Source organism: Drosophila subpulchrella, unplaced genomic scaffold, assembly GCF_014743375.2.
Source record: "Drosophila subpulchrella strain 33 F10 #4 breed RU33 unplaced genomic scaffold, RU_Dsub_v1.1 Primary Assembly Seq354, whole genome shotgun sequence".
NCBI classification, from domain to species: Eukaryota; Metazoa; Arthropoda; class Insecta; order Diptera; family Drosophilidae; genus Drosophila; species Drosophila subpulchrella.
This window is the reverse complement of record NW_023665577.1, coordinates 238,968-254,478: the sequence shown is the minus strand read 5'-3', so window position 1 is coordinate 254,478 and position 15,511 is coordinate 238,968. Positions and strand designations below refer to the sequence as shown.

The following is a 15,511-nucleotide window of genomic DNA, read 5'->3' as shown; positions in this document are numbered from 1 at the left end:
CTTCACCTTTGCAATTACCAACGGTCGAAAATCGAATGGGATTGAAGTGAAGTGTACGGTTTCCAGGCCAACCTCGAGGGTGCTCTGCACGCCAAAATTTATCGCTTGTGGATTTATTTTTCAAGAGATATCCGCTTTTCATCCTGGCCAGTCTGTTATTGCTTTTGGGGAGCCAAAAAAGAAAAATAGAAGAAACACCCAAACAACCAGGACAGTTTATTTTGATATTTGAGCAGAAACAAACAACGAGACTCTTAGGAACTCATTAAATCTCTGATTGCAGCAATTGCGCGAGAAGTTGCCACTGCTCACAAAAAGATAATCCCATAAAAACCCCACTCAGAACTTGCCCATAATAATCCATTTGAATTGTATACATCACAAGTTGCGGAAGTAAACCTTCCACTCAACAGAATTCATTTCCATTCATATGGCCGAAATTACCCCGGCAAAACCTGCAATGAAATTAAATACGTTACCAAAATAAAATGCCAAATAAAAGCGTGAAAAATGGAACTCCTCACCCACTCAAACCCCACACACACCCGAGTAAAAGCCCTAAATGGGGCTTCAACGCCGTGAGATGGAAGTGGAAGTGGTTGTGGAAGTGGAAGCGGAGGTGGAGTCATTTATTTGCATTTCAAACCCAACCTGAGCGAACGGGCCAACATGAAGAAAATGAAATCGGCACTCTGGCGAAAAATTCATAAAATAAAGGATTTCCTAATTGCCAATTTGCATGCAGCCGCGTCTAATTTTTGCCCATTCGCTGGATAAATAAACTTCATTTCGCGTTGGGGTTTTTCCGCATTTGGCTTTTTTCCGTTGTGTTTCGATATGCCCTACCGTGGGGTAGTCTTAACTTAAGATTGAAGTGGAACAAGTTATAATGTTGATAACAAGGCTTTTTAATGCTATACCAATATTTTCAAAATAAATATTGTACAATTTAGGTGTTTTATGTAGTTTATGAAAATAAAAATATAAGTTGTTCCTAACATTTTTCGAAAAAATCCATAAACCGCCTTCAAAAAGTGGGTCTGCTGTGAATGTATATGAATATTTTTTTATTTATTGGGTATTTGCTTTAAGCGACAGCGAATACCAAAATACTGTTGTGTCTTCAGTACACATCCGATATTATGATTGGAGTCCAAAACAAGCTTACGCAGCTTCGTCATATTTCAAATTTTTTTTCCCCGGGCCAAAACTTGCTCTCTCATATTGAACAATTCATTGGAATGGCTCCATCAGGGTATCAAACGGGGACCTAAGCAAAGACCCATATTTTTCGCACTTGTTTGCTTATGAATTTGTTTATTTAGTGAGCAGGCCGTGCTTTGCCGACATGCTATACCATACTATACCATACCGTACCCACCACACAGAGGGCCGGAGCCCTTGTAGCTAGCTGAATTCGGCTGAATTCCGCGCAAATCTTATTTGCCCATGGCCACCGGACTCACCCATCCGCCGGAGTCCGTAGCCAGGAGTCCGGCCTCTGGTGGGCAGAAATTCCACGGTTTTGTTTCCGCTGCCTGCGCTGCATACTTTCCTCCATTCCATCCCCCGGCTTTTCGGCGCTGGCATGTGCTGTTTTTTTAAATTTGCCCAATTCCAGGCATGATATGTGTGTGGTTTGGGGGTGGGGCGAAAGTACCAGCCATATTTGCCTTTCAACTTGCCCGAGATCTGCGCCGTTGCCGGTGTTATTTATGCAAATGTCAAATATTTTGATATTCCGCTGCCATGTGAATGAAAGCAAACGGAAGTACATTATAAAGTTGCCCAGCCCCCGTTGGCCCGAAGTCATTCCCGTATTATTTGGCCAACCAACAAGCCGAAATGTGCCACTAATATGACCGCCCTGCCTCTCGTTACCACCAGCCCCACACCCCCTTCCTCTTCCATCTCTTAGCAGGCAGCAAGTGGAGTAATTATGGCATTTTCGGAATTCCACCTGCCTGCAAACCACCCAACCACCGCCCACCTACACCACCCGCCCACCTGGCAGCCTCAACATTTTGTTGCCAACACGAACCTCCTTTGTTGCCTTTGTTGTGCTCTTGTGGGCAGCGGGGAAACTAGGGGAAGTGGCAATGGAGAAAGTAAATTTTTGAAATTATTGGCACGTTAGGTGAATTACTTCGCAGAAGGAATTTTTAATTTCACAACTCAAAGTCACTAGAAATTTCCATTGATTATCCCCGGGGAAGAGGCCTGTTGAATTTCCACAGAAAATTGTAGAACAAAGCTCCCAGGACGGGCAGACTTGTTTGAGCAATTAAATTGGTAATTGAGTTGCCCAGCCGGAAAGTCAATTAGTCAGAGCCCCCGATCAATGACTAGTAATTTAAATTAGCTGCCAGACGAAGGGCTTGAACTTAGGGTGAGGGATCAGTACTGGACGAGAGCCGCCTCACGCGCCACCTTTCCCCAGATGGTTCCAACGGGGTGCACTACGATTTTACGCTTTTCCTTGAAGGTCAACGACTCGTAGTGGTAGCCGTCTATGATCTTGGCAGAGTTAAAGTTGCATACGAATGACAGGCTGATTTGGCTCAGATCCACGTAGTAACAGTTGAGCAAGAAGATCAAGGGACTGAGTCGGGCCACCAGTTCGTAGGCAGCTCCCAGCTTCTCGTTCCAAATGCAGACGGAGGTGAAGGGAAGTGGTTCCTTGGCCTGCAGTTCGATGACCTCCTTCATGGTTCTGAAAGTGTGGAGGGTTATGACCCCGGTGGGCCCATCGGCCAAGTATCGATGCCCCAGGTCGTAAACCAGAATGGGACTCGCATTCGCGGGCACCGTCTTGGGATCTCCCACTATCGTCTTAGCCTGCAGTTGCTCCAGTCTTTCCAGTGTTTTAACGTAAACAGGATGTCCGAAGATGTCAGAGTTTAGCGGCTCAAAGCGATCCTTCATTCGATCCACGAACTCCTCTAGAATGGATTCCTGCAAGAAAAGAGTGACCACTGCATTGCAGGCAAATGGATCGTGAAGGGACTCAATGAGATAGTGCAAGGCACAGTTGATATCCCCATCTTCGCAGAGGATCATCAGACGGGGCGAGTTCCAGCGGTATTTGATCTCCACTTCCGGTTCCGTCTCCTCCTCACTCGTTGAGCTCGCTTTCGAGTGATATGAGAGCCGGGCCACCTTCTTTGGCTTCTCGGAAGCACTGGCCTCGGACTTGTACTCCGTCTCCACTTCCAGGACCAACGGCAGACTCACATCCCGCGGTTTCTTGCAGCCCAAATTGTAGATAAAGTCATAATCGATCAGTGGAATCGGCAGCAGAGGATACTGGTAAACAAATTTCACCGCCTCTTCAAGGATGCTACTGCTCAGGGAAGGACATTCTTAAAATTCTACTTATTTAAGGATTAACTAATGATACTTGCGTGGTAGCTCTACGACTGCGAGTGGAAACGAAATGCAACAAGGAAAAATTAAATGTATATACAATCACAATAATTCTGAAGAACTTATAAATATGACTTACTTGTACATAATAATCAACAAATGAAAATGTAAGAAACTATACTAAAATTCTATAATTTTGTTTAGATGACAAACTTGACTTTACACGGCAAGTCTATTAAGTTTATTTTCATACTCTTGCAGAGGGTGTTCAAAATTTGGTTAAAAGTTTGTAACGTACTGAATGGCGAGTTTCGGACCCTATAATTTTTGTATACTCTTGATCACCATCACTAGAGGTGAGCCCAGTTAAAAAGTTATCGATTTAAAGTTCCCCAATAAAGTAAGAGCACGCAGATCTTTTTGAAAAGTGGTACTTATCGTCAATTCCTCTAAGTTTTCAACATCTTCACATTTTTGTTATGTTAGAATTGTATAGTTAAGGAATATAATATCATTTACGATGATATAAAATATAAGCATTTTGCTCTTAAGAAATTTCTTAAAACAGTCACGTTTTCTTCCAAAGCATGTGACTTGATTAATATTACTGATTAATCTTTCCTTTTAAATTACCTCTTTCGGGCAATCTGAGCGTAGGACACAGGCTGGTATAAATTCATTAATTAAATATCCTGGCTTACATTCTCAACGACCTCCGCACTTTATATTTCGTTGTATTCGCATGTTTCTGAGTTCCATTGGCCGTTCAATCGATGTGTTTCAAGTTTTGGCCGTCAATAGGACTAAAAAGGTTCAGAACACTCAGCAGAGTACAGATTTCCAAGCACCACATATCCGTCAAATTAAGTTGGATAAGATATAATAAAGTTTGTGTAGGCCCTATTCCAGTGTAAGATGGTAACTTAATCCAAATTTTAATAGGTTCTCTACATAGATCTAGACCAGTAAATAGTTTGTTTAGCTAACCGCCTTAAAATGTATAAATTAAATAATAATAGTGTGAGAAAATTGTGAGATGTTACGCTTTTATAGTGACTTAAATTTAGATTCTTAAGTAGATGCAATGGTATACCCTAAGTCAATCGGTTAAAAATGGAATTTTTGTAATGTTTAATTGGTTTAGATTTAAAACAAGCACGGGTATATAAACTTCGAGTCGCCGAAGTTTGCCTGTTTTCTGCAGATTGAGTGAAAAAAAAATGATACTGGCTAACAACATGTTACTTTTTGCCTAGACATCTGCTTTAATCCGAAAAACTCAAAAAATCTGGATGAAACTGAAACCAGAACCTGGCAAACTCTTACTCCCTAATCAACTGGAAAAGCCCAAACCATGGTATTGTCTTAGTTTCCGATAAGCACCCCACCCACACCCACTCCGACGGGCCTAGTATCGCAGTGATTTATCAAATCACACTCACCCACACACAGTTCACACTTGACTTGTGCAGTTGACCGCCCATCGAAGGCCGCCCCCAAACGACCTTATTGTGGGCAGAGAGATTTACAGTTGATTTAACCGTTTAAGCATGGCTAATGCATAATAAACGTTTGGCCGCAAACTTTTCAACCACTTCTGTGGGCATGTGTGAGTGAGCTGGCTGCGTATGTGGGGCGATTTTCCGGCTTGCTCTCCCCCTTTTCCAGCCTCCTGTCCAACCTATTTGAGATAGAAATCATGTGCAGTCATTAGATTGTTTTTCGATTGACGTGACATGATAATGAATGATTTTCTTTCGCTCTCTCCTTTGTTTCCCTTCGCTTTCTTCGCTCGGGTTTTCCGGCTTTCCGCCTTCTTTTCCTTGGGGTCGCAACTTTTCGTGGCGCCCAACGTGCAATTTGTGCGAAAAGTGGGTGTGTAAAGTGGCGACGTGGCCATCGAAAGGCGGCAGGTGGCGGCCACTTTGTTTGCTGATTTGTTTATGGCTGACCATAATGACCGATGAAGTGGCAGCTGGCCGCCTCAAGTGGCTGTTAACCCAAGTTTCGCCGGCCAAATTAACACGAATTGCAATTAAAGTGGGCACGAAAATTGAATTGGAGTTCGCATGACAGGCGATGTCAAATGCACTCGACTGAAAATCGTTTACCTGAGCAAAAGTCGTAGATCTTTATTATTATTAATGTTAGCTAAAAGAATAAGCATTTAAAAAAATTTAAAAATTAAAAATGGTTTAGCCTTACTAAATTAGTACGCATTTTATTGTTGTAAACTTGACTCCAGCCTAAAAAATTAAAACCATCGATTAAATAAGTCCAAATCACTAAACCATTACAATCACTAAATATAACTCACGAATTCTTCAAGTAAAGTTGTGCCCGAATTCTCAAAATCGAATGATGGTACGAAAACTGTACAAAAATTATTTTTCATTTTACAAGAAAAACAAGCATAAACAATTTTTTAAAATAGCTTAAAATTTAAAAAAAATAACTTTTTTATGTTTTAAAACTTACAAGTTATCATTAAATTTTTTTTTAAATAATTTTTACCAGAGTTTTATAATAAATGTAAAAAAATGTATCTCATTAATTAATGACAATGTAAAACAGACTGATTTGACCAATGCAAACCTTTTTTTGTTCTTGACATTTTTGTGGAACTTTTTTAAGTAAATTATTTTTTCAGTCATAAAAGTCTTGTTTAATTCATTTCTTCGGTTCCAAGAGTTCCATATAAAGATTTTTGTTAAGTGTTTAAATGTATTTTGCCCTAATTGGTTTGTAGCAGATGCAAATACATTTGGAGCTTACTCGACTCAGCCTCCATTTAAAGCGGGGATTGACGTTTGTGGCAGCTCGGACCGACTGCTGCTGACAGGTGTGACAATGCCGGAAAAGTGTCGCCGGCAGGCCGACGACTTCGAGGGCCATTCACCTGCCCCCGCCCGATGGCTGGTTCATTATGGGACTATTTAAATAAAACGCCTGTTAAGCACAGTGAGATATGCGAATAATATGTGAGATGGTTGTGTAATTAAAATGTATAAATGGAATCAAAAGAATCAGTCAAAGAAGGCGGCACACACACAAAAAGAAATTAAATGTACCACGTCTGGCGTATTATAAGGACATTTCCATTTTCTACGGACACATTGAGGCCTTGACGGGGGAGGTGGCAGTGAACAGGCTCTTGACTGCCACGCCCCCTGCCATCTGCCACTCCTTTTGCATGTCCTTGTCGTCCTCGGCGTCGTCTTCGCAGTTCGTCTGGTTCTTGAGCGGCGTCGCTTTGTTTTGGCTTAATTAATACGCGTTTACATGTTGCCGACTTACGCACGCTTCGCATGTTCCAGAGACACACTCACACACTCTCAATTGAGGACGCCCCAGGACATTCCCGCCCCCTTTGACGCAATGCGGCTGACACGCAAATGCAATTTGTGTGCCGAAGGTAATTTCTGTCTCCAGGTCTCGGGTCTCTGCCACAATACAAATGACTGAAATAAATATTTAAATAGCAGTCCTTGTTTCGCCTTCTTTTTGGTTTCGCTTGCCTCTTCTTATGAAACTTTAATTAATGCGTTAGCTACACACAAATTTTAATCAAGCACGTATTTGCAGCCTAGCAGATCATTAATTAGGTGGGGTAATTGCAAGGCCCGCCGCCCACTTCCGCTTCTGGCTGGAATTCCATTTAAATTCCCACCCAAAGCCGGCCACAGCCCCCCCGGGCATTAACATATGCTGCGGGGCAGAGTGTGATAAAATCAAAATTTTAATTTAATTAAACACGAATTGAGTTTGTTATAATCAATTAGCTCGGTGCTCACTGGGCAACGAATGAGTTTCACAGGCAGGTGCATAGATCCCGGCAAAAGATACTGGTAACTGCTATATAGTAACTGGTAACTCATCATTTGTAGCTTCTAAATGGAGTGGGGCGGAAATGGGCCGAGTTTCCAAGTGAATGACGGCCAGATATTATCTTCGGGATAATGCTGGATTGGGCCAGGAGGCTTTAATAATTGGTGGGAGTGATTTTAGTGCAAGTCCCATTGACTTTGACTTTTTATGGCGACATTAATGATTTTAATTGTGGCCTTTGTTTTCACTCATAATGGCCCGCGGTGTTATTTCTTGTAATTATGTAACAACAAATTGAGTCCTGCATAAGCATTATTGAGAATACTTGTGTGTGGAGTGGCATAATTTTAATTACAATGTAAAATAATGACTCCGCGCCATTTTCACATTGTTTGCTTTCACATTAACGAAGCAAATTAATGACAGCCAAGTCCAGATGTCAATTTCCTCGGTCAGGCGGGAATTCTCGGTGAATAATCAGAAATGAAGCGTCATAAATTTTCCACGGATTGATGAGTTTTTCCTCTGATATATTTTTACATTTTACGCCCGCACATCGGTGAAAGCCGCACGGGCCACTTGAACGAGGCAAATGTGGTTTTCCCATCCGCTTATGGCTTGAACAATGCAAACAGGCAGCAGCTAAAAATTCTAAGGAGACTTCTGCCCGTCTGCCGAATGCTTGAGGATACATATTTTTGGTTGGAAATTAAAATCAGGATCGGGCAATATTCCATGAATGCAAATTAATGGCTTAAATGCTGCAGAAAAATGGGGAGTGGGTGCGGGTAGCTGAGCAATGCAAATATTTTTCCTGGACTTATGCAAATTTCTCCCTGTGTACTCACATGGAAATCCGGTGGCTGAAGTTGAAAAAGTTGTATCATGCACGCCAGTCAGAATAATTCCCTGGGTGTGCGAGTGAGAGCGCAGCCCATGGGCGTATGCGTAATACAATAATAATTATATGCAAAGCAAATTGAAATGCCAAGTACAAATTTTTGACCCTCTTCAGTCCGTAGCACCCGTGGCCGTTATCTCCTTACAGGTAAATAAGGATAAAGGAATCACGGAGCGAGAAAACTCCGACTCATGGCGTGAGTAAGAGGACTTTTTATCCGCCGTTCGCTGTTGACTTTCCGCAGGGCTTCCATATTGCGTGTCTGCCGGGATTCCAGATACAAGATTAACTCGGAAAGTATGTGCGTGCTCCGTGGGTAACCCAAGCCAAGCGAAGTGAAACGAAATAATCGAGACATGCAATCTGGGGAAATGCATCATTAACGACTAATTAGTGACCGTCCCGCATGTTGGGCGAACGAAATGTTCTGCCAAGCGAAATCAATGCCGAAGGAATTGCGGCCGCTCAGACTTTCCAATCCCAATTCCGTCTGCAATTCGAAATTAGCAACAGTTTTCCGTTTCCATTCGCCCCGGCCTGGCGTTCTCCAGCCCCAAATCTCTCCGCCATTAAGCGAAAGCCATAGGGGCTCTTAATGCATTGCCCGTGGATCTTAAGTGCAGCTCAGGGCCGTGGAAGTGCTTACGACCCGCAGTCGACTGCTTTGGCTGGCGTATGCGCAATAAAACGCATCTCAATAGATTATTACGCGGCCATAACTTCAAGCCGCACATCGATAACGTATTGTCTCTTGGCCCAGGGCGGGTGCACTTCAGCCGGATGTTGACGGTAAACACAACATTCTGCAGCTTCACTTAGCGCACAGTGGAAAATCGCGGTAAAACGAGAGACTTATTTTACTTAAATTCTAGTTAGAGGAAATAAAGTGACATTTTAAAGAGTTTTGTAGACAAATTACTATAAATACATCTTAGCATTAACATATCTATTGTTACATAGTGTTCCTATACAAAACCTTCTTTACTGTCTTTCGGTTTAGCTTACTTACTTACTTAGCAATAATTTTGTTTTCAAATAATTTGCTTAAATAGGGAGTCTCCAGAAAGTTATTATAACATTACACAATCAGAATTCCCTGCACTTTTCGCTCTTACAGTCCACCGTACTTGAAGAAACTTGGGAGTGCGCGCTGTGCGCGACTCGCTGTGGTTACCCTGTTCGTTTATTATGCCATTCACAGTTTAATAATGATAATAACGTCAGGATATTAAAGTTTTCCTGCCCGCCAGCCTGAATGTCGAACGTCTCCGCCCCCAAAGTGCCCCTTTTCCCAGCCCGTGGCCGGGCTTTTCCCAGTCTCGCTCTGTGCGGCATTAAAACTATAATCAGTTTATGCAATAAAGTAAATTGTGTACGTAATGCGTGCTGATGGTATGTCTTTTATTTATTTATTTTCTTGTGCGCTACTTTTTATTATTACGGCTTAAACTTGCTTAGCGCATTTAACGCCCTTTGCCTTTTTTCCCATCGGGTGCCGAATGGTGGGGCTCCGGCAGCTGGCCCGCCCACCATAAACGCGTTCAATATTAATAAAAGTTTGGCCAAAGTTAATTAAATCTGCTTTTTAATGTGCAGCCATGCATGAGCAGCTAAAGCGCGAACGCAATAAATTGACCGTGCGCACCGTAATGTCCATACATCCGTATCTGTAGTCCTGCCCCAGGAAGCTGGGGTCGCCGAGAAACTTTCTGTGGGGTTAAAGTTGGGGTCGAGGTGGAGGAGAAGCGGGATGGGATCTAGAGTGAGTCATAAAGTTGGCTTTCTTGACGCTTTTTCGGACTGGGATTCCTCCTGTTTTATGTCCATTTTTATACAGCGTAAGAAGCGAAAACACCCAGGATTTATGGGAATTCACCTTTTAAGTCCGTCTCTAAGGGCATCAAACATCTATTGCTTAGAAAACTAATAATTAATGCATATATATGTATTCTTTGCGGTTTGTATTGGCATCATACATCTATTGCATAGAAAACCGATAATTAATCCATATATATCTTCTGCAGCTTGTACTGGCTTTGGTTTAGTTATTCCTTCAAAATGTACACTTTTCGCCACTTGAGCTTGATTAAGCCGACTTTCCGCAAAAGTCTCCGCATAATTGAAATAACTAGTTTGCCTAATCCTAATTGAGATTTCCGAAGCCCTGTGTAGAGTCGCCTTTTGGCCGTAGTTAATGCCTTCTTTATGGGCAAATGAGTTGGTATTGTGCGGTAATTGGTAATTTTAATGCTTCACCTGACACAAATTTGCGTTTGATGTTGTACAACTTGGGGAATCGCCTTAAATGAATGTCTCCCCGGCACTCCAGGCCCCGGCCTCTTCACTTCTGGCCCTTAATAAAGCACATAAAATGGCATTAGAGTGGCACAAAGTCGCCATTATGAGTTCTTTTGTGGCATTTAGCCGCCTTTGTGTGCCGCGTCAATATTTAATAGCGCCCCGAGCCTCGTTTCAGAGCCATCCTGCATTCTACATTCTCCGTTCTCCATTCTGCGAACAGGCATTGTTCCCCGGGCGGAAGGAGCAAGTTTTTATTAAATAATGTGACGCTTTCATGTCGCGCAAAATGAGACATTTTTCGGGCTAGCAGCTCGCGGCTCCCGCCAATTAAAGTTCAACCGAGCCGAGAGTTCCCATGTTATTCTACCATACCATTACGTTTCGGCCGAGTCGCGATCCAAGTTTTTGGAGCACTTAGTCGCGAGGAGCCCAGGCAAATTGCGAACAATCGAAGCAATCAAGCGAAATCATCGCCACCGGAACGCGTGCTCGGGATTTCGGGGTGGATTAAGGTATTACGACTGGGCGGGGGCAGCCCCTCTTCAACTTGGCAATTCGATTAGGCCCGGGACTTACTGGAAACTTGGCTTTAATTAAAATAGGACAGAACTATGCCGGGGACGTCGTTGGATTTGTGCGTCAAGTGCCGGCGGAGGAAACTTTGTCAAACTTGGTTCGAGGTGGGCGGGGTTGCCAAATTCCTTGGTAAATAAATTTAATAACATAATTTGAAGCCTCTGTTCTTGGCTCGCAGGGATGCTGAGGCAGAAACAAATGCCACATTTTGTCATTGTGTGCGGTTTTAAGTGAATTACAAGCTGAAATGGCCACAACGAATTCACAGAATGCCGCCAACAACAATGAAAATAACACATAGGATAACACAAACAGGATGACAGTGGGTTTCGGGGCCGGGGAAAGTGGGTGGGGCAGGGGGGCCGACAGCCGAAAGGAGGACAAAGCCAGCCGAGCGACAAAATTATGTAAAAAGTCAGCCAGCAAAACAGCAGAGCGGCCTGGCAAAAGGAAAGCGGAAGGTGGGCGGGAAAGCGGGCGGAAAAGCGGGTGCCCGGGGCCAAGCCCCACAAATTGTCTAAGCGGAGACAAAGTGAAAGTGAAAGGGGGGGGGGAGGGTTCGGGGCGCAGGAGGAGCACATGACCTCTGGAGGCCACAAGGAGGCAAAGTTGAAGGCGGCTCAGACAAGGGAAACCGAAAACTGCAAATGAACATGCGACAACACAACAAGACGAAAGCCAAGACGCCTACACCCAGAAAAAAATCCGTTCGAAACGTTCAAAAATCAAGACCAAACGTTGTCAAAAAGTGCGTGAGCCCGTTTGTTGACAGTTCATGAACGGTCGTTCGTAAAATGTGACCGAAACTTTAGGGTCGGGTTCCGAACGAATGGTGTCCGTTTAAGAACATTTCGGGCTTAACCTGAGAACATAAAAATCTAAAAAAAACGAGGTTTGTGTACACGCTAGACTTTCTGGACGCCTGGTAGAGGTTTATTTAATTTCCCACCTTATGTTTTGTTATTGCTAGAATTCAATGTATTTTGCATATTTTGCTGAAGACAAAGAATTTATTTATTAATAGAAATACATATAAACATTAGAAGTAATATTTTAATAAAACTTACAATTCACAACCGTCTTCTCGCGGATTCGAACCTGTGCTACCATGTGTCGAAGGCGGACGCTCTAGCAGCTGGACCACCGAGCGAATTTTTCGAGTGCGGAAAATCGGGACATTAGACCTACATACATGTTTTTATGAACGGTGTTGATATTATCGATTTCGATAGACTTTAACGCGTCTATCGCAGCTTTTTCATGAACGGCGTTCGATATCTGAGAACATTTTTCGCAATTTGGAACCAAGTTGTTCGTCGGTAGAAATTGTTGCCAACACCGTTCGATTATCGTGAACAAACGTTCGAAATGTGAGAACTAAAAATGGAGAACGGATTGTTCGCATTTCATGAAAAATGTTCTTGATTTTTTTCGTTCTTTTTTTTCTGGGTGTACACCGCAAGAAATGGGAGACGAAACCACTGTCACTTCCGCCAAATTCCTGGGGCTTTCCTTTGCAGCTTGAGGTGGCTTTCAGCTTGTCAAGATCTTGAATATAAGTGGTTCCAATGAAAAGTAAATTACTGTAAGAGGACACAATGTTCACTGGATAAAATTGGAGAACCTAGCATTTTACCTTTCTCCTTACTAAAAATTTGAAAAAATATCTGACGTTTAATCAAACGTATTCATTTATTAATTATTCAAAAGTTCTTTGCTAACATTTCATTATTTATTTAAAGATATAAAGATTCAGCTTGCTATTGTCAAAGTATTATTTTCCTAAAGCAACGCCTGAATGTGTAACCGCTTACAAATTACACAAGACGATAAGTGATGGCTAAAACTGCCATATCCCAACTGAGGAGGTAAAAGGTAGACAGCCTGATAAAGCGAGACAAATTCATTAAAAATCCGTTTGTGCAAGCGCTTCGAAAATTGAGCTAAACGATGCGAAATGACGCCAAGTGTCGTGTAAGTTGGCATTAAATTATGAATACCCGGGCTGCGATGGCAGAGGGAATCTGCCAGTCATCCACATCCCCACCACTCAGCCTTCAACCGAAAACAGGCGAAAAGGTGCAGCTGAGTGAAATGCCTAAGTCTTCGCTGCTGTCGCCTGTCTGGTTCAAAGAAATTGTTAGCAAGCGAAACGAATGACTAAACAGCAGACAAGGAACACACCCAGAAGCGCCCCACTAGCCCATAGATAACCAGGACCACCAGGACTCGGGTCCTCGTACTCGCAGCTCCTGTTTCGTGGGTAGCTCACTTAAATTTTCAGGGGACCTCGTGCCGTAATTCATTATGTATGCCTAATGTTAACAATTTAGCAGCTATTGGTTTATCTTAATGAAGCCGTCTGCCCCCAGGAGCGACCTAAATACACACGGCAGTTGCTAGTCGCTACTCGGTTGTCTTTAACTTTTATTACGCTCTGCCGGGTTAATCCGGGCTATATACATTCCATCGGCGGAAGAGATTTAGCCACCCCTGGAGTACCCTCAACACTCGCCATAAAATATTGTCACACTTAACCGCGAAACGGCTGAACTTTGTGCCCTGCGCCCTGCGCCAGTCTCCAAAAATCCCTTTGTCTTCTGCATTTTTCACTTGCCTTAAATATTAAAGAGGTCTCATTGCGGTCCTGCCACGCCAGTCCCAGCGCCCCCAACTTGCCACGCCCCTTATCTATCTGGCGACTCCCTGGCGATTCAAATGACGACCGCCGAAAGTGTTGACACTCGTGGGAAAATGTTTTAATAATTTGTGTAAAGAGTTGACAGCTGGGACGCTGAAAAAAAGAGGCGTTTGGGGCACGTGTGAAAAGCTAAACTTTTATTTTCTACAACAAAGTGCCCGAACTTATTGAGTTAGGGTTGGATATAAAAGGGGTCGGGGGCCAGTGACGAGGGCTAAACAGCAATGACAACGCGCTCGGTTGCGTCATGAAATATTCAAAAATATATGTGTGACTAAGCACACACAATGACGAAATGAAACCCACATTCAACGCATAAGGATACATCTGTGTAAATATGCAAACACAAACATAAACGCACAAATTCAGGTTCACAAAATTGACACAAATTTCGATTGGGATTTGTTTCAGCTCCTGGCTGGCCAATTGATTTGATTCCAGCTCGCAACAAATCGTTATCGACAAGATAATACCTTAGTATTAGCGGTATACATATGTGGAAAATAACATAATAAAGGGAAGTACTTACAGTAACTTGGGGTGTCTAAAAAGGTGAAAATATTGTAAACTTATGTATTTTCTATAGAAAATAAATGTGTTTATAATTTACAAAGAAATCTTTTACTCTTTTGGGATCCCAAGTTTAAACAATTCCGTTTATAGGCGAGGTATTGTATGGATATACAAACTGTTAGGTCCGGATATTTTCTTATTTATTTAGCAGCTAAGCCTTATTGCAGACATACGTCATTAGGAAAGGTCAACGCGTAATAAATATTTCATACACCAATAACATGTCAGGTAAGCTTTCTCTTTCACCTTTAATACAAATCAAGCTATCGGGTTTTTCGGAGTTTTCGCTAGGCTGAAATTGCACGTGTTTAGTGAGTCGGTTGACACATGTCCTCCTCCTGAGGTCAAGGACAAACGTAGTTGGTTAGATGGACAGCCATGCCCTCCCCAAAAGTGCCTGCGTGTGCTGTGATTTACCTTCGCCGCCCCAATTTTCTTGACAAACCATTTACATGATTGAACTTTTTCCCCCACCTTCATATATTCCCTTGGAGTGCGTTTCTGGGTTGATTTGCATGTAAATATCCTGTTGCTCTCACATGAGGCAATTAGAGACAACTAGGGCTTGCCGGAATGATATTCAAATTTTCCCGAAACCCAAGAAGACTATTCCCCTAGTAATTCGATTCAGGTAATTGCAATACCTAGGGACTTGGCTGATTAGAAGTGCGCCAAAGCCTTGAACTTAAGTTCTAGTTAATATGGGATCTTACTGCAATCGTATACACGTTCGGCTTATGTTTGCCTATTTTTGGGGTGACGCAAGCCAAATTCTCCAAGATGGCAAGCAAATATATGAATAAACAAGCTGCGAACTGAGCCCCAGGAAAGAGAGACGTTTGCTGTTTAGAAATTTATTAGCAAACAAAAGATTTATTAATGCGAAAATTTGCTGCATCGGCACACATTGTCGTTGGTATTGGCTTAATGAGCCATTGGAATTGTGGCTCCACTGCCATTGTTGCTGCCGTTGACTTGATCTCTGTTTGCCATGCCAGGGTAAACAGGCAAATAAAGCTTAGATGCATCTGGGCAAACACGGCTGGGGCGAACAGGTAACGCACACAAATGAGCAAAGTAATGGGCAGGTGGGTGCAAAACTGGCAAACCGGCCAAAAAGTGGCATTACATATAATGCAGCCGCCAAGAACAAATGCACTTGCATTGATTAGTTTACCCAATTTGGCCCAGAATGCAGCCTGTATCGGAAATGGGGCAGGCACATTGGGTTTTGAATTTCAGCCACCGAAGCGATTAGCTATCAC

At 42.8% G+C, this 15,511-nt stretch overlaps 2 protein-coding genes across 2 annotated transcripts in view; one reads left to right on the top strand and one right to left on the bottom strand.

The window, feature by feature from the left end:
• The window catches only part of LOC119560084 (hemicentin-2), a 78,260-nt gene that overhangs the window by 9,315 nt on the left and 53,434 nt on the right, over positions 1–15,511 (top strand). The gene's annotated exons all lie outside the window — the stretch shown is intronic.
• On the bottom strand, positions 2,123–3,597 carry LOC119560085. The gene is made up of 3 exons (XM_037873402.1): positions 3,506–3,597; positions 3,405–3,419; positions 2,123–3,343 (listed from the first exon to the last, which is right to left on the bottom strand). Exons 1-3 carry the CDS (start codon positions 3,511–3,513, stop codon positions 2,398–2,400), a joined length of 969 nt encoding a protein of 322 aa, XP_037729330.1. The 5' UTR covers positions 3,514–3,597; the 3' UTR covers positions 2,123–2,397.